The sequence below is a fragment of the Dermochelys coriacea genome, chromosome 2, assembly GCF_009764565.3.
Source record: "Dermochelys coriacea isolate rDerCor1 chromosome 2, rDerCor1.pri.v4, whole genome shotgun sequence".
NCBI classification, from domain to species: Eukaryota; Metazoa; Chordata; order Testudines; family Dermochelyidae; genus Dermochelys; species Dermochelys coriacea.
Window position 1 is genome coordinate 14,508,020 of NC_050069.1, and position 24,895 is coordinate 14,532,914.

The 24,895-nt window shown below is 38.6% G+C and overlaps 1 protein-coding gene across 2 annotated transcripts in view; it reads right to left on the reverse strand.

Moving 5' to 3' along the window:
• Nucleotides 1-202: 202 nt before the first annotated feature.
• Nucleotides 203-24,895, reverse strand: part of KHDRBS3 (KH RNA binding domain containing, signal transduction associated 3) — a 209,567-nt gene continuing 184,874 nt past the window's right edge. Inside the window, exons 8-11 of one of the 2 annotated variants that reach the window (XM_043507307.1) lie at nt 9,548-9,606; nt 4,864-5,013; nt 3,415-3,473; nt 203-1,260 (exon numbers count right to left, since the gene is read on the reverse strand). In XM_043507307.1, coding sequence (XP_043363242.1) covers nt 4,922-5,013; nt 9,548-9,606 — 151 coding nt within the window. In that variant the 3' untranslated portion in view covers nt 203-1,260; nt 3,415-3,473; nt 4,864-4,921. Of the gene's footprint in view, nt 1,261-3,414; nt 5,014-9,547; nt 9,607-24,895 lie in introns of both variants that reach the window. The other variant, XM_043507306.1, reaches the window with a different exon arrangement.

Here is a 24,895-nt window from a genome sequence, read left to right on the forward strand (position 1 = left end):
GAGAAAAGAACTAAATGATACTCCATTGGCTTAAGGTAGCTTTGAGAAATCAACGTGAAGAATAATCTAAGATCTGAAATCAATTTTCCCACCTCCCTATAAAAATCCTTAAAGACAATCTTCAACAGCCACTAAATGGTAATAAAACATCTCAATGTGCGTTGATGGAGATGAGGAGTTTGAACAGAAGACACTTAAGTTTAGTGATATTCCTTTATTTTTCAAAAAAAGTAATAGTTTGACTTGAAAATATACACTTAGCTAAAAAGAAAAGTCTGGCCTCAGTATGGAAATGGATTAACTGGAATGCACAGTGGCTGAACTTGTTGAGTTTCAAGAACTATCAGAAAGGAAAATGCATCCGATGGAAGTAAATTTCTGAAGCATGGGTGGAAAGCAGTCAGCTTTGCAGTCAGCTTTGCTTTAAGAAAAAGTTAAATTACCAGAAGTTTATTTGGATTACAAATGATCACAATAAGGACTAATATTAAAATGAAAAAGCATTGAGGAAACAGGTCTACCAGGTATAAGAGTGCAAATTTATCAAGACATAAAAACTAGCTTGAAATTCTTTCACTGGAAAACATGTGACCTTATATTATAAGAGTAGAGAAGATTATCTATCTGTAGATGTAAAATTATAATCACAATATACATGGCATAAGTGAAAGACAACGAACAATATAATACAGTCCACAGTGATTATGACCTGCATGTTCTATAAACAAATTACTGAAGGAAATTGAAATTGGGTTTATTCTCTCTCTACTAATCAGTCTTGCTTCAGGCACATCTGTTTTCACTGAGCCTATGAGCAATACAATAGCTTCTGTGTAATACTCTTGTTTTCATGTTTACTTGTCCATGCTGCAGGTATAGTAGATAAACCACTTCCAAAAGTGAACTGTGGGTCTAGTCATAAGACTCCACACAAGGTTCGCTCATAGCTGCTGTGTAGGAATTACGAAGTCACTGACAGAACATAAGGATGCATTATTGCTTTGTGCTGGAGATTTAAATGGAGATTCTTTATTGACTTCTACATAAATAACATTGCTAAGTCATTAAACAATTACGGGATTTTACAGCAGTTGTTAAAAATAAAGGATATAATATGATACATTTTAGTACTACAGTATATAAAATACTGGAAGAGAAACAGAACTGCATTTTCAAATTCCAAAGCTGATTTCATTGTCGACTAGGCACACTGGTGAATATAATAGTCTATGCAGTCCATAATAATCACGACAGAAGTCCCTGGAAAAGAGGAAAAGAAAATACATTTATGTACTGGAAACTAATAATTTTTACTGACTCTCTGGAGACTGTCAGATTACAGGCAGTGGAAACTGGCAATTGGAAATACAATAAATTTATGTAGATTTCTGGAAAAGAATGCAAAAAAAGAGCTAATTGTTTAAATTTAGTACACAGATGACAATAAAGCCTGTGTGCAATATGGAAAAATTTATAATTATATGATTCATCAATTGTTAAGATATTATTCACTTGTGCTATTGGATTTGACTCTAGCGATATGTAGTGATTGACCAAGAGATGTGAGAACATAAAATTCTACACTGAATGAACTAGCTCTTCTTAGTAATTAAGTTTGTCACAGGAAGCAGGATTATCTAATATCTAAACTGTCTTCCTTGGTAGGTTATTCCATTATTCCAAAGAAAGCTGGAGATATAATAGAGGAAAATAAGGTCAAAGTGTGCTATTTTAGAAAGTGTTGAGAAAAGATTTATACTGCAAACACTGAACCTATAAAAGTGTCTAAAATTCTGCTTCAATGTAGTTTCAATTTTTTGTTTTTGACAAAAAAAGATGCTCAATCAAATCCTTGCAGAAAGATCAAAAATATGGACATAAATTATAAAAATATTCCCTGTCCAAATATTTTTAAAATCTAGTGCTGCTACGGTCACTATTTACAAGGTTCTTCTGTGTAGATTTAGATAAGGTCATAATAAGAACCATTAACTAAAACTGGGCCTAAGTGTGTAAGGGCTGCAGTTTTCATTTGATTGGTTCAAAAATTGCATAGGGCTTAACATCAGACTTTTTATGCAACCTTAACACTTACACTGAAACTATTTTTTTAAAAGCCATTTTGAGGATGTGGACAAAATCATGTTAACATAGCAATTAAGGGTTTGACCCAGGAAGCTATGAACGTTCAGAGAAGACAGTTTCAATATACCCCACTTTATTGCGCCTAGGAATAGCAGCAGCTATAGGAGTCAGCCTTGCTCACTGATTTTGGATCTCTGCAATTATTCTGGCCAAGGCAGATAGAAGTCTCAGCTGAACTCTTTAACCTTTACAGGTCTTATGGGACCTTTTGGCTAAATCTTAAACTAAGTCTTGAATTTGTTCCAGCAAACTTTGCATGTGCAAATGCAGGTTTTGTATATGCAAATGAAGAGACCTCCTAATGTTACTGTGTTAAACAGTAACTACATATGCATTATTTAAAAATATATAGCTCCATTTAGACTACCAATTGCAAATTAAAGGCACCAAGTTGCTGAAAAAGCTCCAGGACCCATTTATTAATCAATTAACCTGGAATTTGAATGTTTCTTCCGGGATTAGCATCGGAAACCATTCAAAGTAGGAAATAAATCCCGCAAAAGTTAAAAGTTTCTGTCCTAGAAAGACTCATTTTTTTTATCGCACAGCACATAAATAGGAGTGAATTATTTTTAACCTAGTATCTGACTAACCTCATTAGAAAAAGTAATCCACAGCAAACATGCACAGAAGCAGTAGATTCACAGCTCTGTAAATACATTTTTACGGGATTTGATTTTCCCCTTCACCAGTATTCAGCATGTTTCTTGTGCAGAAATGTTCATTTTGGTTCACCAAGTCATCCTCTACCAATTTTTTTCCCTATCAAACTATTCCCCACAAAGTTATTCTCAGAAAAATTATGGATTGGGACCTCTGTGACTAAAACTGTCAACATGACTTTTCTATCAGGATTGAAGTTCTCTGTGGGGGACTGATGGCATAAAATTATACTCATTTCCTTCTATGTTCCTCTATTAGCTCAGCAACTCCTTTACCTAGTTAGCTGAAATTCAAAGTTAATTCTTAAACCTCTGGAATAGAAATAATCCAACAATAGCTAGGGGCACAATGGGACAGTTCAATATTAAGCTTTGCATGTCAGACTGCCTGAAAAAAGGTACTTTTCTTTTTGGCAGACTCTTAAAGTAACTTCAGAATTCAAAATAATCACTGACTTTAGTGATTATTTAAGGATTAATCCAGAGCCTCCCAAAGTCATTGGAAGTCTTTCCATTGATTTCAATGGGTTTTGAAATAGGCCCTTAAAATTCTTTTCTCTGGTACATCGTTTATCAGAGAGTTTAAAATATATGAACAGGTACATACCAAAGCATCAACCGATTTAGGTTTCTGTTCTCTTGGATCCCCAAGATGTTTACCATTTCCTGACAAGAGAAAAGATCTGTTTACTAAATACAGAAGAAGACTTTAAAATATAAACTAAAACCAAACAATTCAAATGAAACTATAATTAAAAAGACAAACTGAATCATTAAGGAAAAGCTTTTGAAAACATTTGTAATGTTTAAGCACTGTTCTCAGTTACTAGAATTTATGGAAAAATAAGGTATTACAAACTACTAGTTATGAGGTTTTACATTTGTTTAATAGGGAATAGTTTGTCCAAATTAAACTGACTGAGCTAAGGCTTTTTAGATTACTAAAACAAATTAAACTTTTTAAAATGAGAATTTAGGTGATCTTAAAGCCTTTCTAAAATCTAAAATGAAACTTTCTAATTTGTATTCTCCCTGATTTTATTGGTTATATTAAGATAAATTAAGTGAGATTAAAATCTTATTTGATTTATTTACCTTTGCAAATGAAGACCGTTTTAAGGGTTACACATCCTCTGCCTCTGACGAAAGCGACCTCAATTAGTCAAGTCAGAAAGTCTTTAAAAGCTTTGTGTTTATTGCTTCCAGCACGGAGCGAGGTGGTCATTAAGGTACCAAAATTCTCATAAAAATTCCAAAGTTGCACTAGTGAAAAAATGCTCAACAAGATGAAAACTAGTCACATCTTTTTCAGAAAATTCATTAGCTATTTTAAACCATTTTTAACCAAGATTATTTTTTTATATGTGGCATTCAAGCAGATCCATACCATTTGGATATTTAAACATCATTTAAATCTATTGTGAGTATATAAATGTACATTTAGGTTTATACCATTTTTTTAAAAAAAGCTGTACAGTGTTTAGTATGAGCCTTTTATGTTGATCATTGTTAGATGAATTTCTCCCTGTTTACTACTATTTATGAAGGTTTATTATAAAATAAACTAAAGCATAAAATTACTCTCACACACACTGATTTTCTTTCAAAAGTTTATTTAGTATCAAGCAAGAGTAAACTTTGCTTAACACTACAGAACATTTCAAGACTTGAGTTACAAAATACCACATTATTTGCATTTGTAATTTGCTTCCCTTTTTACGCATGTTTGCAAGAGAAAAAACTAGCAAAACGGTTGAAAAATAAAACTAAAAGAACTAAATTGCTGAAAACCTTTAAAATAAAAGGTTACGCTTATGTTAAAAGAATGGATTAACATATTTAGTAAACCTAGTTTTTGTTTAACACTAGTTAATCAGAGGTTATTTTTTTTGATCACCTATTTTTCAAATACAGTCTGGAAATAACAAAGTTCCTTGTTTTACATATCTTTCTGTCCAGGTTGTTCTTTCAACAGAATAGTTTAAGTTCAGTCCAACCATTCAATTTTTACGCACTTTGATTTACTAAAAAGGGATTGTTTATAGAAAAAAATTACTTGGAACAGTATACAGGACTGGTGGAGATTGGATATTTCACAACATCAGACAGTACAATCAGTATCTGGCATATGGCTGGTCTCTGTAGATTCCCTTTGCTGTCCTTGCTGAAGGTGCCTTGTGTCTTGAGTTGGTCCATTCTTCTTGCCCTGAAACGAGGAAAAGCAATCATAATTAGATCTTTCCTAATGGTCCTTGTGGCAGTGTTTGTTTTACTTATAATTTTTTTAGTTTAATTTTGGAGTTCAGTGCTTTTGCATTGACAGTTGTACAGAATGAAGTCGAATATTTAGTCAAAGAACTGGTGAACTTCCCCATGCTGCTCTACCACCAGGTCTCAGTTCTGATTGGGATTAGCTGGGGGTTAGAATGTGTTTAGGTAACTATGATATTCAGTATGGCCTCTAATGAGGCTGCAAAGAAGAGTGCAACTTTAGTGGTAGATTGTGATGTGGGTACTTATACTAACAGGATCTGGAGTAAGAACATGAAAATCTATGTAGGCTACTGAATAGCTATAAATTCCTCCTCCCACCCAATTTCTTTTGGTCACTACCAATTTAGGATTACTTTGAATTAGAAAGTTACAAGTGAAAAGTTCCATAATTCCACTATGAACACTTGTGCTTCCCTTTTGAAAAACACAACCTAATACAGCATTTGAGATAACAGTGGATTTCACAGAAACAAATACATTTCCTGTAAAAAGAAAAGGAGTACTTGTGGCACCTTAGAGACTAACAAATTTATTAGAGCATAAGCTTTCGTGAGCTACAGCTCACTTCATCGGATGCATTTGGTGGAAAAAACAGAGGAGAGATTTATATACACACACACAGAGAACATGAAACAATGGGTTTATCATACACACTGTAAGGAGAGTGATCACTTAAAATAAGCCATCACCAACAGCAGGGGGGGGAAGGAGGAAAACCTTTCATGGTGACAAGCAGGTAGGCTAATTCCAGCAGTTAACAAGAATATCAGAGGAACAGTGGGGGGTGAGGTGGGGGGGAGAAATACCATGGGGAAATAGTTTTACTTTGTGTAATGACTCATCCATTCCCAGTCTCTATTCAAGCCTAAGTTAATTGTATCCAGTTTGCAAATTAATTCCAATTCAGCAGTCTCTCGTTGGAGTCTGTTTTTGAAGCTTTTTTGTTGAAGGATAGCCACTCTTAGATCTGTGATCGAGTGACCAGAGAGATTGAAGTGTTCTCCAACTGGTTTTTGAATGTTATAATTCTTGACGTCTGATTTGTGTCCATTCATTCTTTTACGTAGAGACTGTCCAGTTTGGCCAATGTACATGGCAGAGGGGCATTGCTGGCACATGATGGCATATATCACATTGGTAGATGCACAGGTGAACGAGCCTCTGATGGTGTGGCTGATGTGATTAGGCCCTATGATGGTATCCCCTGAATAGATATGTGGACAGAGTTGGCAACGGGCTTTGTTGCAAGGATAGGTTCCTGGGTTAGTGGTTCTGTTGTGTGGTGTGTGGTTGCTGGTGAGTATTTGCTTCAGATTGGGGGGCTGTCTGTAAGCAAGGACTGGTCTGTCTCCCAAGATCTGAGAGAGCGATGGCTCGTCCTTCAGGATAGGTTGTAGATCCTTGATGATGCGTTGGAGGGGTTTTAGTTGGGGGCTGAAGGTGATGGCTAGTGGCGTTCTGTTGTTTTCTTTGTTGGGCCTGTCCTGTAGTAGGTGACTTCTGGGTACTCTTCTGGCTCTGTCAATCTGTTTCTTCACTTCAGCAGGTGGGTACTGTAGTTGTAGGAATGCATGATAGAGATCTTGTAGGTGTTTGTCTCTGTCTGAGGGGTTGGAGCAAATGCGGTTATATCGTAGCGCTTGGCTGTAGACAATGGATCGAGTGGTATGATCTGGATGAAAGCTAGAGGCATGTAGGTAGGAATAGCGGTCAGTAGGTTTCCGATATAGGGTGGTGTTTATGTGACCATCGCTTATTAGCACCGTAGTGTCCAGGAACTAAAACCCCTCCAACGCATCATCAAGGATCTACAACCTATCCTGAAGGACGAGCCATCGCTCTCTCAGATCTTGGGAGACAGACCAGTCCTTGCTTACAGACAGCCCCCCAATCTGAAGCAAATACTCACCAGCAACCACACACCACACAACAGAACCACTAACCCAGGAACCTATCCTTGCAACAAAGCCCGTTGCCAACTCTGTCCACATATCTATTCAGGGGATACCATCATAGGGCCTAATCACATCAGCCACACCATCAGAGGCTCGTTCACCTGTGCATCTACCAATGTGATATATGCCATCATGTGCCAGCAATGCCCCTCTGCCATGTACATTGGCCAAACTGGACAGTCTCTACGTAAAAGAATGAATGGACACAAATCAGACGTCAAGAATTATAACATTCAAAAACCAGTTGGAGAACACTTCAATCTCTCTGGTCACTCGATCACAGACCTAAGAGTGGCTATCCTTCAACAAAAAAGCTTCAAAAACAGACTCCAACGAGAGACTGCTGAATTGGAATTAATTTGCAAACTGGATACAATTAACTTAGGCTTGAATAGAGACTGGGAATGGATGAGTCATTACACAAAGTAAAACTATTTCCCCATGGTATTTCTCCCTCCCACCCCACCCCCCACTGTTCCTCTGATATTCTTGTTAACTGCTGGAATTAGCCTACCTGCTTGTCACCATGAAAGGTTTTCCTCCTTCCCCCCCCTGCTGTTGGTGATGGCTTATCTTAAGTGATCACTCTCCTTACAGTGTGTATGATAAACCCATTGTTTCATGTTCTCTGTGTGTGTGTATATAAATCTCTCCTCTGTTTTTTCCACCAAATGCATCCGATGAAGTGAGCTGTAGCTCACGAAAGCTTATGCTCTAATAAATTTGTTAGTCTCTAAGGTGCCACAAGTACTCCTTTTCTTTTTGCGAATACAGACTAACACGGCTGCTACTCTGATTTCCTGTAAAGTGCAAGATCTACAGAGCTGGATTTTTTTTTATAATCTTCAAAGAGCAAAGGAAATTGCTTGCCTCACTTGTAACAACAAAATGAATAAACACAAACACACACTGAACTGTATTATTAACAATAATAATGGACTGAATTAGAGTCCAAATGTGTTAGGCATAGAAAGACATAGGAAGATATGGTCATTCCCCAAGGTCCTAACAATCTTTCTGCAAATCTCAAAAGGCACACTTAACATTTTGTACTAAACTTCTGGCAAACAAGTTTGCCCTGGCAAATAACAAGCTATCAGTTTTAAGTAACAAAAGATTTAATGAGAAAATTTTAAATTTTTTTACCTTATATATTGTAATGCTACAAAGATTACATCCTCTTGTGTTCTGCATTACGCAGATTGTAAACTTTATCACTATCGATTTTTCCCTTAGTGAGATACTCTGAGAAATCAGAGCCCTACTGTCAAACAGTCATCTTTAATACTGAAATATACAATGATTTAAGCAATGCAGTCCACAGAGACCAATTTAAAGAACTGTGAGGGGCAAAAATTGCTTGAAGTGACCTCCTCTTTTGATGAACTCATCTAATCAATGACTTTCCCTCAAGTTATTTGCATTGATTCAAGTTGATGACACGTGGCAAACCTATATGTTCAAAGTGTTTGTTATGACAAACAAATCTTAGCTGAGGTAATCATTGCTTCAGGGAGGAGATATCGTAAAATGCACTTCAAAAGATACACCAGGAAATGGTTTTTAGTTATGTTCTAAAAAATGTCATAACATCCATTAACCACAGTCATGATTCACTTGCACCAGTCACTAGCAATTCATGAGTTTCTGAGCTTCCTGACTGATGGAAAACTGCATTTCTCTGATCTCTAGCCAGAGGTCTAACATTTATCCATGAAGTAAAGGTGCCTTTTAACATGCTTTATGCTTCTAATCCATAACAGATTCCTTTAATTAAACCTGTCACCGCTACACTTCTGATTTGAAAAATTTAATCCTACTATTGTGGCATATGCTTTTTGCTTTATTATGCATTGTCTTGCCTTCACACAAGTACTCCAGTACCCTGGTGTCTATTACATACCGAAAATACTTTTATAACTTTTATATAATTACTACCTGCTTGAGTTTTCAGAACTGGCGCATGGAAATGAATTTATACATCAAAAGACCATAAACTAAGTGTGAAATGTGCTCAATTCAGCCCTGATGCAGCAAAGAACTTAAGCATACGCTCAAGTCCAATGGACTTCAATGAGTCTTAAGCACATGCTTTACATTAAGCATATGCTTATGTACTCTGCTGAATTGAGGCCTTATGGCTCAATTCTTTGCCATCCTTACTCACACTAAATATTTTGTATGATGAAAATAATCCCATTGATTTAGGGGAATGTAGTAAATATGAGTAAGGGTGGAAAATGTAGCCCTTAGTGCTTATTTTCACTGTTATATGGCAAAGATAGCAAACAGAATTACAAAAAAAAACCCCAAACCCCAACAAATATGTCTCAGTAACCATAAATCTTCAACATCTATAACAATGGGACTCCATACCAGCACAGAAGTTGATGCAAGTGTATCCTGATGCAGGTTTGCAGCATTCCTCATGAAAATTCTTTTTCGTTCAAATTGATTTTTGTTTCAAAATTCTTTAAAATCACCGATAATTCCACTTGCAAAGCTACTCACCATAAGAATCATATGTTTCCTCACTAAGTCCATGTCCATAATCATAGTAATCTGTTCCACTGTATGAAAAAAAGACAGACAACGTAAATAATGTCATTATAAATGTAGTGTTAAGCAGCATGTCTTAAATCATAATGGAAAAGATTCACAAGGGACTTAGGCACTTTGCCTTTTTAGGTGCCAAAGTCCAACATTTAGGTGGCAGTGTCATTCAAAAAACCATTTTTAGCTGCCATCTGACACTGTTGGTGCCTAAGTTTCTGTCAGAAGGCATGCAAAATCATCTAAATCTTGACACTGTGCAGCTGCTCGGTGCCCTAGCTTATTTTACAGGGACAACATCCCACAATGTTTTCATGGTCCATACATTTGTAATTATGTATAACCTTTTGCTTTTTGATTATTGCTTTAAAAATATTTTACATGTGATCAAATGCCTACTGGATGTTTGCAGGACACTAAGCAACAAATAAGAAACACAGTTTAAAATACAAAATGGGTGATTGCGCTAGTTTGGTACCCAGTAGCCAAATAAATCCAGATGCAAATTGGAATACATGACTATTTGGAAAGTAACTAAATTACAAACTGCTACAACCAAAGCCTTGTCTTCACTAGGAAAAAAAAGCTGTGATCTTATCTTATGTTGGCTAACAAGTGCTAACTAACATGAAGTAAAATCCAAGTCAAGATAAAGCAATTTGTAGTTTTAACAGGAGTTTGAAGATAGGTAAACCCCGGGCTTCCCCATAATCTTTTTATGTACAGAATAAACAATAGATGTACTTCAGTTGCATTTAACTTGCAGAGAGAACTACAGAGCTGAGACAGGTAATGAAACAGAGTTGTCAAATTTTGGAAAAGACCTGGCCCAAAAGTGTAAAAATTCTGACATATGCAAATACAAAACAATAAGATCAGTGAATGAGTATCTGTTAATGCCAGTCTAAAGCTTCCTGAACTAAAAATTCTAGTAGTGTCTGCACTGTGAAATTCTGAAGACCTATATAAGAGCTAAAATTCTCATCTATGGTTTGCCCGCCCATGTGATACAGACCTGTGTATTAGGACAAAAATTTGAAGCATACAAAGTAGCATAAATTTGTCCTGCAACAGTTCAGTGATAAAACAATCTTAGTGTTGACAATCAAGAACTTTAAATTGACATTCTCTATCATTTCACACAGCATCAGATTATTTATTGTAAGACTGTCATCAAGTCTAGAGGTCTATAGCAGCTGAGCCCCATCCCTGTGCCTGTCAATCCTGTCAGATTACTTTCGCAGTGTTTCATTTCAGACCTAAAATGTCTATTAAACAAAAAATGACTCACATTTTATGGAATGTAAACTGCAAAACCAATAAAGACTGGAAGGGAGAAAACCACTTATTTGCATTATAAGTACATCAAAATTTATCTTTATTACCTGACAGACTGTTCAGCATTAATAATCAAGTCAAATAATAATGTAAAGTGCTCAAAGTTGCTCATTGAAGAGCAATGCTCTCTCTCTCTTCCTTGCACCCTCTCCTCTCAGGCTCTATTACAAAGTAATGCTGCTAAACCCTTTCATGGCTGACTTCTGTCTGAACTTGAGAGTCTATAAACAAATATGAAATTTTACACAAGAGGGCAATGGAATGTTTGTAACACAGTGAACATATTTGATGTAAATGGTTGTAGGGAGGACTGAGAAAAGGAAAAATATAGAAAAATTGTAAGACTACCTATCTAGCACAGGTCTTCCTATAGTTAGAGCCCCGTGAAATTATTTTATTTTATTTTTTGGGATTTTTGTGTTATTTTGGTTTATCCCCAAACCCTCACAATCCCCCCCCATTGTAATAACTGGCCCCACAAATTTACACACATTGTAAACTTAACTGTAAGACATGAACATTTATAAAACACCATGTTAACCTATAACAACAAATATTAATGGAAAAAAAGTGCAAAAGGGACACAAAAAGACTAAATTAGTCCAAACAAAAAGGCCTATTGATATAACTCAAGGACTGTGTTAACATCATGTCTAGTAAACAAGAGAAGTGTTAGATGAGAAATCAATGAACTAAAATTGATGTGCTCAAAATGAGGTCTAATTAATGAACAAAACAATGAGGATGGGCTATTCCTCTATCACTCCCTGTTTGTTTGTTTGTTTTTAAAAAAAGACTTTTTGGGGAAAATTAAGAGAAGAACAGATGCAAATGCTGGCTGACTGAAGAACTAGAAAAGGGGAAGGAGGGAGCTTCACCATGACAACTGTCACTCCTATTTTCTCATAGGACCCCTGGCCTTCTTTGTCCTAATCCTGAGAAATGTCCTGACCAGGCCGGGCCAGAGAGAGGGAGCCAAATTTCATTGCCACTCCACTGGCCCCGGCTAAGTCTCCAAACACCACGTGGGAAGTGAGACTTTGTCACCTCCCTCTCCGTGTGTCCTTTTCCTTCCCACCTTATTTCTTTTCTTTCCTATCCCTCCCTTTTCCTTGTGTCTAAGAGGAGTCTGGCTTAGATGGTCAAAACTGTATATTTTGCAACACCGCTGTGAGTCTTTGACCAGAAAAAGGCAGCTAAATGCAATTCCCTAAACAGCCCAACATTGGTACAAGTTTGCCAGGTCTCAATACAGCTAATAAGACCACGTGTTATGCCCGTGTTTCTCCAGCAGTGAGGCTGCAAGTGAGTCAGCACCAGAGACAGAGGCTTCATTTTCTATCTTTGCTGTTCTCTTCTTTCCCCTCTTCTTTGTATTTGTCTTACTTTGTCTTCTAGAAAACAGGACTGGACTTCAAATAATAACAGCAACAATGATAGCTCCAGCCCATTTTAGCTTTTTCTCATTTCCCTAGAAAGGAGAGTTATTTCCATTTTAAATACCACCAAAAAGAATAATAGAATATCAGGGTTGGAAGGGACCTCAAGAGATCATCTATTCCAAACCCCTGCTCAAAGCAGGACCAATCCCCAACTAAATCATCCCAGCCAGGGTTTTGTCAAGCCTGATCTTAAAAACCTCTAAGGAAGGAGATTCCACCACCTCCCTAGGTAACCCATTCCAGTGCTGTAATGTGGGGTAGGGTTTCCTTTTAAAAACTTGTTCCAGCTAAAGGGAAAGGGAACACGGGTTGTTGTTAGAATAAAATTTACTTAATATTTTATGTGTCAAATGCTTTAACTCTTTTTCTCTCTTTTCTGTATCTTTAATTAAAGGTTAAAAGGAATTTTAATGGTGTGTTTGCAATGGTTCTAAGTAGGCTGAGGGCTCTGTATACAAAACCCTGAATCTTGTTTAACACTGTTTAATGTTGGACATTGACAGGGTCATGATAACACCTTTGACTCCTTGGGCCTCTTTATAACATCTGCATTAATATAACACCTCTCCCCCCAACAATCCTGACTCCAACTGCCTCCCTGCCCACAACCCTTGCCCCTCTGACCCTTAGACACCCTCCTCCCCCGACTCCTCCAACCTCTGCCTGATGTCCAGGCACTCTCGTCTAAATACCCAACCCGTGCCCTGACTCTGCAGTGATGCCTAGTGCCCAGCCAGGACTCATCACTCCATCCCATGGAAGGAGCGGAAAACTGCAGAGCTCCGACTCCTTTGGTGGGCGTGCTCAGGAGAGGTCGAGCACCTGCTTTCCATAGCTCCCTCACCACAATGACTGCCTCACTCAGGTGTCTGTCTCTCTCCTGCACTCTTCATGCAGCCGCCGAATCCTCCTGCTAGCACCGCCTCAGTACACAGATTACACATGAACCATGAATGCATGTGACCCAGGCAGGGCCTTCCCTGGGCTGTGCATGTCGTATGGTGGAAATGATCCTATTAGCTCACTGTTTGCACCTGTGGGTGCTCCACTGGCCACTGAATGAGAAGCTTCATTTTTTTGTTTTTTTTTGTTCTCATTTTATATGTAGTTTTTGTTTTATTTCTAGTTATTGTGTATTTGAGAAAAATATGAGGCTCTACCTGTAGTGCCTATCACTGCAGAGTCTAAGCAGTGCTTGAATTCAAAAGCTAACACCCCATATTTTCTTGGATTTATTAGTATATGTCCATCCTCTTTGGAAGCATCTCATATAAAATATGAAGGTACTAAAATCACATACAGAAGAACTGTCTCATCCAGGAGCTAAAGATTTAGTTTTCGGTAACTTTCCTTTTATAGCTATTTACTTATAGATATTTACTATTGACAGAGCTGAGCACATTTTACAAAGAATCTCCTATATTAAAACTTAAGCTTCCTTTCAAATTAAACATCTGAATTCATCCACTGAAACAATCAAATAATTTCTATTTTTATGGCCATCACACTCCTCACAATTTACACCTATGCAGAGGGCCAATTTAAGCCTGTTATGCAAATAAAGGGATCTTCAGTTTCCAAAACTCTCAAACACTTTCAAAAGCATTAAAATATAAAATAATTAACTAAATAAAAAGTTTAATTCTCTGAGTTTGTAAACAACCTGAATGCACGTCTTTTTCACATGTGTTAGAACAACAAGTACTTCAGTATCTAAAGATGCTGGTTAAAGATTGCCTAAAGTTTGTATTTGTTTTTAAATGATCTAAATCAAGAGCACTGGAGGAGGAGAGGGAAGTGGGAAATCTACTTTGTCAGTATTTCAATATTGCTGAATAATTTCTAAAATAAAAAAAATAATTCTTTCCTCACATTTTTCTCTTTCTGAGATTTTCTATGCTTGCCCAGATATGCTTGTCTGAGAATAGCTCTTCCTGCCAGCAGATGGAGACAGTACTCTGAAGCTTTTTTGGTGATGTCTGCTCTGTTTATATAGGGTCCTACCAAATTCACGGTGATGAAAAATGCGACACGGACTGTGAAATCTGGTCTCCCATGTGCTTTTACCCTATACTATACAGTTTTCACTTGGGAGATCTGTGTTTCTCAAATTGGGATTCCTGACCTAAAAGGGTGTTGCGGGGGGGGGGGGTGTCATGGTATTGCCACCCTTATTTCTGCGCTGCCTTCAGAGCTGGGTGGCAGAGAGCAGCAGCTGTTGGCCAGACGCCTATCTCTGAAGGCAGCTCTCCACCAGCAGCAGTGCAGAAGTAAGGGTGGCAATACCATATCATGCCCCCTTATTTCTGTGCTGCTGCCTTCAGAGCTGGGCAGTTGGAGAGTGGCAGCTGCTGACTGAGGGCTCATCTCTGCAGGCAACAGTGCAGAAGTAAGGGTAGCAATACCATATCATGCCATCCTTACTTCTGCACTGCTGTTGGAGGGGGCTCTGCCTTGAGAGCTGGGATCCCAGCCAGCAGCTGCCGCTCTCCAGCTGCCTGGCTCTGAAGGCAGTGCTACCGCCAGCAGCACAGAAGTAAGGGTAGCAGTTCTGCAAGCCCCCCTACAACAACCTTGCAACCCTCCCACAACTCCTTTTTGGGTCAGGACCCCTACGATTATAACACCGTGAAATTTCAGATTTAAATAACTGAAATCATGAAATATATGATTTTTTAAAATCCTATGACTGTGAAATTGACCAAAATGGACCATAAATTTGGTAGAGCTCTATTTATAAATATATTGCTCACCCATGTTGGCTGAAGCTTTGAAAGCTCTAAGGACATATTTTCTCAAAAATATGCAACTTTAATTCTGAATCTAGTCTGACTGCCATTGGAATTTTAACTATCTACCAGATGCTTCTGTACATTCATATATCTAATATCTACATCTGTTTGTGTGTATGTAACTACCTGGATTTTGATAGCACCAATGTAGTATCTTAGAGCTGAAGGGAAGGGAGAGTCTGAAAGATAGTAAAGAAAATTAAATTGTCAGGTAGGAAAAAATTCGCTTTGATTTTCTGTGCTACCTAAAAACTTGGAACCTCACAAAGCAGTATGTACACAACAGAATGAAGGGATTAGCATCCAACAATAGACTTCAGTATGCTGCTCCTAATTGCTGAAGGCTGGACATTAATCAAAGAATGCTTAGAGAGAGTGTGAAGTGAGGCCCAAGTAAATAGTTTACATGTTGCCAGGAGGGTAGTGTCTGATTTCTCTGTTTAAGAAGTCACCACTGATCAAGCAGAGTGAGCTTTGAGAGATTCTGTCGCTTCCTTATCACCACACAAGTAAGCCACTTGGATGAACTGTTTTATCCAGTTAAACAATATGGTACATAATGTGGACCTGCAACTGCCTGTCCTTTCTTGATGCAGTGTGAAGAATGTCTGTAATTAACTGAATTTATAAGTGTAGAAAATAGTGTAGAACAGGGCCTAAATTCTCCAATTCTTTTTGCTGTGTAGACTGCTTCTAAAAATAAAACTTTGGTAGACCATAGCTACAGAGTGATTTTTCATTCAGATACAAACTAGGCTTTCAGCACCAAGCTCATGCCTCAAAGAGAAATGGAAGCTTGATTGCTGGCCTTAACTACAGCCTGTTATTGCTGGAGATGGCTGGATGTTCCCTAAATGACAATTATCTCCAGAAGAGTGGACTTCTAAAGGGCTGGCATTGATTCCCAAGTCCAGCCCATCTTGTAAAGATATTTGCTATCTGGACAATCATAGGCTCAAAACCTCTACATAACCACCAGACAGTGAACGTATTCCATACTTTTGCATAGTGTACATGGGTGTACTCTAAAAATATACTATTAGTGATGAATTGGGATATAATGGCTCGCCAGGGATCAGTACTACCACATATCAAGGTATTTTCTAACAGACCACATTACAGGGACATGATTGCTGAGGTTGAGGAAATGGTCTCAGAATGGCAATTTGTAGTTTGGGGAGAAACCCAGACTGTTAACTCTGATAGGGCTAGTCACTGGAGTGCAAAAAGAGGAATATTCTGGAAGCCCATTTTCCCCAGTCAGTGCCTAGAGGTTGCTTTGAAGTGTAGTTCATAAGCAGCCAGTTGGTAGTTCTGGGCTGGTGCAAGGCATGGTGGAAGAAGTGACAAGCAATCCATTGTTTGTTGCTTTTGCTTGTTATTTTGCAATAGCAATTGTTTGTTTTTTGTGGGCTTTGAGGCTAACCCCTTTGGGGAGAGATCAGGATAGCTTTAGAAAGAGTAGTTGAGGAAACCCAGTGACAGGGAAGTTTTAATTTGTTTTTGAAAAGAGCTTTATGGGTAATGTACAGTAAATTCCTGCTCAAGGAGACATACCCACACTAGCTTTCACTGAGCTAACTTGCTGAAAATAGAATGTAGCCACAGCCATGCAAGTGGGTGGAAGAGCTAGCCACCTGAGTATGGCCCTAGCATCTTGGACAACTAGGTATTTGGGGGGGGCTACCACTGCCACTTGCACCACTGTGACTACACTCATTTTTTAGCACTCTAGCTTGATTAGAGTGGGTCTTGATCATATGCATGTCTCCTTGAGCTGAAATGTACACCTCTAGGATGGAGTGTAGACATACTTTTATGTATGTGGACCCTTTCGTTTGGCCCGTGACAGACTGATAGCACAGAACAAGCGAACCAGGGAACAAATGGCCTGTCAAAACAATTGTCTTATTTGGTCTGCAACCCCAGTTATGACAATGTCTGACAAACCCTCTTCCCCTGTCTTGCCCTCTCAATAGTTATGTCAAAAACCTAAAGTGAGTTAGCTCTTCCTGTGTGACTGGTCTTTATATTAAGAGATTTTCCCAACAATCAATTGTGGGAAATATGGACACTGCAACGAGACATGGATGTGATAGTATGTTTTGTCATAAAGGTAGGATCAGGCAGATGAGAGTTACCATTTTCTTATGTCTTCTGTGTTAATCAGCAACATACAAGGTTTTCCATCTGCTGGAAATGACTGCCCAAGTCAAACCAACAAGCCTGTCACAAACGAGATGACATCACTGAAAATATTTCAGCATATTGTCTTTATCTGCTGACAGAGATGAACTTTAGCCAAGCATATGGACTGGTACAGATGATCAAAAATAGCTGCTAGTTCATGACTCACTAAAAAAAAGTTTAGATACTATTTCCCCTCCACCCCCAACAAACTAACCAACCAACTCACCCACCCCACTATGTTAAAAGAACATTAAGGTTGCACAGTCAAAAGCTCAAAAAATTAGGAAATGCGAGAATGAAGGTTGTTTTTGGAAAACTTAGTTCAGCCCTCATGTCCACAGCATTTTCACAGTCTTGAATTACATGATCACATACTATTTTTAATCACAGGACTCTTGCTTGCTTTTTTTAGTGCCGATGATGGACCTGCTCTGGGGCTGAATCAGAATCTTGAAGTGGAAATTTATTTTTCCCTACTCTCATTCTTGGAAACAGCTGAACTGTTTTATCTGAAAATTTTCAAAATAATTCAGTCTGACACACCCCCAGCATGGAGAATTTCAACCCAAACTGTTAAAGTTTGGCAGCATCATAAGGAACTGAAAATAGGGTCTTATAATGCCAAGTGGCAGGCAACCTTGGTGATAGGCGATGGCAGTAGTCCTGCCTGGAATAACCATTGTGGCCTTAACAAATTTATTGTTCAGCATAGTATTTGAAATCCAGGATTTTTAATACTTGAATATTAATTACAGGCAGATGTTGCTATTAAAAATTTTATGAATCAAAATACACACAAAACACATTTAACATTGTAAATGAATTGCAACTATTTTAGAAATTTTGAATATAGCATTAACATTTGTGCTCTCCTTTGGTCTATGACAAGAATAATTTGTTAGTCACAGAACTGCTGCCCTACAATGATACCCACAAATATTACAAAGTGAACATTAAAAGGCTTTTGTTTTTAATTCAGCCGCTGTAGACAAGGTGCTCCTACTTGGGAGTCTTATTTCCCATTGCGAAATATTAATGCTGTACAAAATGTTCGGAAAGGCAGTAGAAAGGACACATGAAGTGTTGGTGATTGATACTAGTCCCGATCACACTGCCAGCAGGCAATTGTCTCCCCATGCTGCAGAGGAAGACGTAGCATGACCAAATTCCTCCCTCAGTAGCAGCCTTCTCTCCTACTTGGTGTGTCAGTCACTGGACATCTATATATGCAGGTGACCTGAGAAGTCTAAACCAGGAAGGAGGTAATGAGGAGCTACTGAATCGACAGCTGAGCATACAAGATCATTGTAAAGGCCCACCAAGCTATCAATATTTTTACTTAGAGCCATCTGCCATTCTGGTTCATTAGACTCTGAAGGGACATAACTAAAATAGGTAATTGGTTCAAAAGGGTAATAATGACTGATACTGCTCTCTCTGTTCTCCACGCACAGCTTCGGATAATAAATGTGTTATGTGGACAGTGCAGGATGGTGGGTTTTGCCATTTACCCATCTTTGCATGTTATCTAAAATTGATTGATTATTCCCCCTGGCACAGCATCCACTTTGAACAGAATACTGACCAGAGCAATAAGAGCTGTGGCCACTTTAGCCCCCTCACCATCCCTATTTGGCATCGTAAATGGTCTAAAAGTTGCAGTTGCAGCTGGTGGTGAGGCAGCAGAATTCCACTCTGTATGTTTTGGAATGATTCCTAAGTGCTCTACAGTTACTCAAGCAGCCATAAGAACAGAAGAATGGCCATAGTAGGTAAGACCAATCATCTATCTAGCCCAGTATCCTGTCTTCTGACACTGGCCAATGACAGTTGCTTCAAAGAGAACGAACAGAACAGGGCAATTATCAAGTGATCCATCCCATGAATCCAGTCTCAGCAACTGGCAGTCAGAGGCTTAGGGACACTCAGAGCATAGGGTTGCATCCCTGACCATCTTGGCTAATAGCCATTGACAGATCTCTCCTCCATGAATGCATTTAATTCTTTTTTGAGTCCAGCTATACTTCTGGCCTTCACAACATCACCCACAAACTAGTTCCATAGATTGACTGTATGTTATGTGAAGAAGTACTTCCTTTTGTTTGTTTTAAACCTGCTGCCTATTAAAATTCATTGGGTGACTCCTGGATCTTGTATTATGTGAAGGGGTAAAAACACGTTCTTATTCACTTTCTCCATGTCATTTATGATTTTATAGACCTGTATCATATGCCCCCCCTAGTCATCTCTTTTCCAAGCTGAACACTACCACTGGTTTTAAACTCTCCTCATAGGGAAGCTGTTCCATATCCTTACTCATGTTTATTATCCTGCTCTGTACCTTTTCCATTTCTAATACATCTTTTTTGAGAAGCAGTGAAGGATGGGTATTGTCTACTCTGTCCCTGTCACCTACAGTGGTATAGTGACATTTCTTGGATTCCAGTTTCAAAGAAGCCCCCTCTATTTTCTTCTCCAAGGGAGAAAGTGGCCTGGGTCACTCACTATAATAAATTAATAACCACAGAGAGGACAGGTTTATCCCTTACTACAGATAGGGATCAGGACAATGGTAGCAGCTCTAGAAAATGGAGAGGAAACTATGGCCAGCATCAATCCCTAGCTGTATTTAAGGTGCATACAGCACCTTTATTGTCCCAGTGAATTTATTTTCTTTAAGTTTGTGAAATAATTGGGTCAGGTGTCAGCATCTTGCTCTACCTTTAATGTAGCTGCTGACCTGTTTCTCTGTCATCCCTGTTGTGACATGTGCCATATATTGTTAGATATTCGATTCCATATTATTTTGTTCAGGTAGACTCAAAATGGGGACAAACAAAACAACGTGGCCTGTAAAATACTGTCACATACACAGAAAATGAGTATGTGGACTTCCTCCTATCCAGCTCTTTGGAAGTGTTACTTAATAAGATCATAAGAGACCAATTACCACGTCTTTATCAAAGTCGCTGAAGAAACAGCTACTCCAATAATTGTACTTACAAGTTTCACCAATATTTCCTGTAAATTCTGATTCTCCCAAATGCTCTTAAAAAGGACTACACAAGTGACTATTCACTCTATAAGTTAAGGAAAAAAAATTAACATTAACTTCTCATCATTTAAAAAAAGTGTGTCTACATTTAAAATGAAAAAGGTTCCCTCCAGTAAAATATTGCATAAACAGAAACTATGCAATCAAAATTGGCTAAGCCATAACATTTAGCCAATACAAATTCATAAAAGAAAGGAAATACCAAGTTTTAGACACCACTTAGCTGTACCTAATTTGCATTGCAGGAGTGATAAACCAAGGTCTGAATCTTGGACCTACAGCACAGACCTCTACCACTGGAGCTAACTTAAGGAGAAACTCAGTAGCCTGTTATTCTTTAGTGAACCAGCCATTACAGAGGGACTGAACATGCACTTTTGCAATGAGTTATATTGTCATCTCACATGATCCATCCACTGTAAAGTGAATAAACCCCTTGAGGGCTCTGTGCTATACACACTCTTCCCCTATTAGATGAATATAATGGTCTTCTCTACACCCTGTGGTCCTGGCTCAAAAGAGTGTACATTTTGTGTCTATAAACTATATAATTTTTTCAACTCTCTCTCAACTCCCAGACTTTCACCCACTTGCCTTACAACCCATAAAAGACAATTTTCCAAAGATGACATAAACCAGCTCTTCCTCTGCTCCTAAGTGAAGTTCCATAGTTTAAAAAAAAAAAAAAAAAAAAAAGAGCTTTGGCAACTCCCCAGCCCTTTCCAATTTGCTGTTTTTTTTCTCCCAAACAAAAGTTTATTTGAATCACTGCATCTAAAAAGAGAGTTGCTGTTTCCAAAAAGAAAGTGTTCAAAGGGGTCAGAAAGTAAAACTGCAAAATTTCATCCGGCTCTAGTGAAAACCATCAACATGTTGAATGCAAATATGCAAACCACTTTATCTTTGAAAAAAATGTGGTCTTGGTAGAAATTCTGGTGCATTTATTGTAGCATTTAGAGACTGAAATGAACTTTTAGATTCAGCACTTTTTTTCTTCCACAGGGCAGCATCCGGTGCTTGAAGTTGAGAAGGTTAAATTGCACACTTTACTTTTTAATATAGTATCACTTTATTGGGAAAACAAGAACTTTCAAAGGACAGGAAGAGGCAGATGGCTCATTAAAGCCTGTTCTTATAACCATTATTTGTTATTCCTATAACAAGTCAACCAATCATTTTAACATCAAGCAGTACATTTTTGAAGAGATGTGCAGAGAGAGATTTAGCTAAACAACTCCCTCTGATAGTGGAAGTTGTATAGCTCAGTCTCTGCACAATGGTTTGAAAATTTACCCACAAACAACTGTCTAGGCGATCACAACTACAGTATCTAAAGTCCAGATCTACAAATGGACTTAGACTTTTAAGCCCCAGTTTTAGGCACCACTGCAATCCAGAAAACTGCTTGGCTGCTGTGTAACCCAGTAGACACAAATTCACTTGTGCCTAAATTGTCATTGTAAAAGTCCCCTAGTCACTTAAGTTTCTGCTTCTGGGCATGCATACTGCTGCCTCACTCTAGGTGGCTGGATGCCTCTCTCACACCTAAGACGCAGTGCGATCCACAAATCAGGGAAAGATAGACATTCACCCATGTATCTTGCCTGCAAGGCCCAATCTGGTAGGCCTGCTCACAACCCCATTCAAAATCCAGATGGAAATGCAGGTAGTGGCATCTCCCTTACAATTTTTAGCCCTGTGCTTAGATCACTCACTCAGGCTGTGGGAGAAAGAGGTTCAATTCCCACTTCTGCCTGATAGGGAGAAAGGTTTTGAACACAGGGATCTCAGCTCTCAGGCTGAGATCAAAGCTTTTGAAACTATCTCCCACAGTATACATGCCAGCAAGTTAAAGTATGGATTGGATGAATGGACTATAAGGTGTATAGAAAGCTGGCTAGATTGTCGGGCTCAATGGGTAGTGATCAACGGCTCGATGTCTAGTTGGCTGCCACTATCAAGCGGAGTGCCCCAGGGGTCGGTCCTGGTTTTGTTCAACATCTTTATTAATGATCTGGATGGTGGGATTAATTGCACCCTCAGCAAGTTCACAGATGACTCTAAGCTGTGGGGAGAGGTAGATACAATGGAGGGTAGGGATAGGGTCCAGAGTGACCTAGACAAATTGGAGGACTGGGCAAAAAGATATCTAATGAGGTTCAACAAGGACAAGTGCAGAGTTCTGAACGTAGGAAGGAAGAATCTCATGCACCACTACAGGCTGGGGACCGACTGGCTAAGCGGCAGTTCTGCAGAAAAGAACCTGGGGATTACAGTGGACAAGAAGGTGGATATGAGTCAGAAGTGTGCCCTTGTTGCCAAACAGGCCAATGGCATATTGGGTTGTATTAGTAGGAGCACTGCCAGCAGATTGAGGGAATTGATTATTCCCCTCTATTCGGCACTGGTGAGGCCACACCTGGAGTATTGTGTCCCATTTTGGTCCCCCAGCTACAGAAGGGATGTGGAAAAATTGGAGATAATCCAGTTGAGGGCAACAAAAATGATTTGGGGGTTGGGGCACCTGACTTAAAAGGAGAGGCTGAGGGAACTGGGGTTTTTAGTCTGCAGAAGAGAAGAGCGAGGGGGGATTTGATAGCAGCCTTCAATTACCTAAAGGGGGGGGGTTCCAAAGAGGATGGAGCTAGGCTGTTCTCAGTGGTGGCAGATGACAGAACAAGAAGCAATGGTCTTAAGTTGCAGTGCTGGAGGTCTAGGCTGGATATTAGAAAACACTATTTCACTAGGAGGGTGGTGAAGCACTGGAATGGTTTACCTAGGGAGGTGATGGAATCTCCATCCTTAGAAGTTTTTAAGGCCCGGCCTCACAAAACCTTGGCTGGAATGATTTAGTGGGTGTTGATCCTGCTTTGAGCAGGGGACTGGACTAGATGATCTCCTGAGGTCTCTTCCAACTCTAAACTTCTATGAGTGCCCAAACCACTGGGAAATGGCATATTCTGCTGTGGAGCCCCTCAGTTTCTCCTGTTGAAGATACTCCCTCTTGAACAAAGAATTAGAGTCACTGGAGAAGAAACACTGGACCATGGATCTCCTACATGGGTGTCCTAACCCAAGTCAAAACAGTCATTCATTCGCTTTCTCTTCCTGGCCCAGTTACTAAGTATGCAGCACTGACATAGGCACATAACTCCTCAATAGGGGTGTGGCTTAAGACATACCTTTCTGGTCAGCATCTCCTATTGGCTAGTTTAGGGAGCACCTTGCCTAGTGTGCTGGCATTTGTGGATCCCACCCTTATGCGCCTTCTTTTCATTGTATAGGGCACTAGGCACCTAATCTAGTCTTTGTGGGTCCCATTATTGTTCCAGTGATTTTCTAGGCACCTAAGACCTTTTGTGGTTCCGGGCCCATGTGCCTAAATAAAAGCTATACTCCAAGTTCTCTCTGCAAAAAGTGTCCTGTTATTTGCTGAACAGAAAATTACTTGCTCTAGATTCACCTTTGGCAAGTTTGTAAACTTCAACTATCTTATCTTTTGTGTCAAAACGTTTTGCAGTTAGTTCAAGTTGTTCATGCAACTAAAAAGATATTTTTAATCCACAGTGCTTTTTAAAATTAGTTATTATTATAAATATCTGCAATGTATAAGTTCTGAAGAACTCACATCTTAAGATTACTTGCTTATTAACATCTTTCTAAAGTAGAGGTCACACTTCACCTACCCTTTCCTAATGATTTCAGCTCTCCAGTAAGCAAACGAGAAAATCTTATGTCCTATGATTCTCTTCTACCTTACCTGGCACGGTGATAATTCAGACAGAGGTTCAAAAACTGTATCTGTGGGCAAAACTGAAAAATTTGTGCAATATGAATGAGTTAAGTTTGCAATCAGAATTTTTTTTTGCATTTTCTGAATACTTAAAATATGACCTTAATGTTCTTGTGTTTGTATTATAATTATAGCAAATAAAAAAAAAATCTATCAGTTCTCCAAACTGATTTATTTTATTTATTTTTAGATATATCCTTCAACAAAGTTTAGGGAGTATTACTTAAATCATTTATAGCATACAGGCTAGATTTTGTTTTTTTTCCAACCGTTGAATTTTCAAGCTTATAAAACTCTGTCTATTCAGTATCGCTATTCTGTCTATTCAGTAACGCTAACTAAAAATACTCCTAATATTTATTGTATTTAGTAGCTCCCTGATCTGCACCTTGGACTACCATTTGTTTGATTACCCCTCATCCACTTTCCCCTATTTTCTGAAATATCATATGGTATGTTAGCCTCATGAATTCCATTATCGTTAGTCTCGGCTAACTTCCTATGCAATAATTTGGAAGTTTATCCTTTTATAGCATTCCAACTGCTCTACATTTTATAACATTCATTTGCAGACTAATCATTTGTGCAAAGCATCAAACACTTTTCTTAACCTCAAACAATTTGCTAGATTTGGGGCAAAATTTTCAAAAGCACATAAATTACTTAGGAATCTATAGCTAGATCCACAAAAAGGTA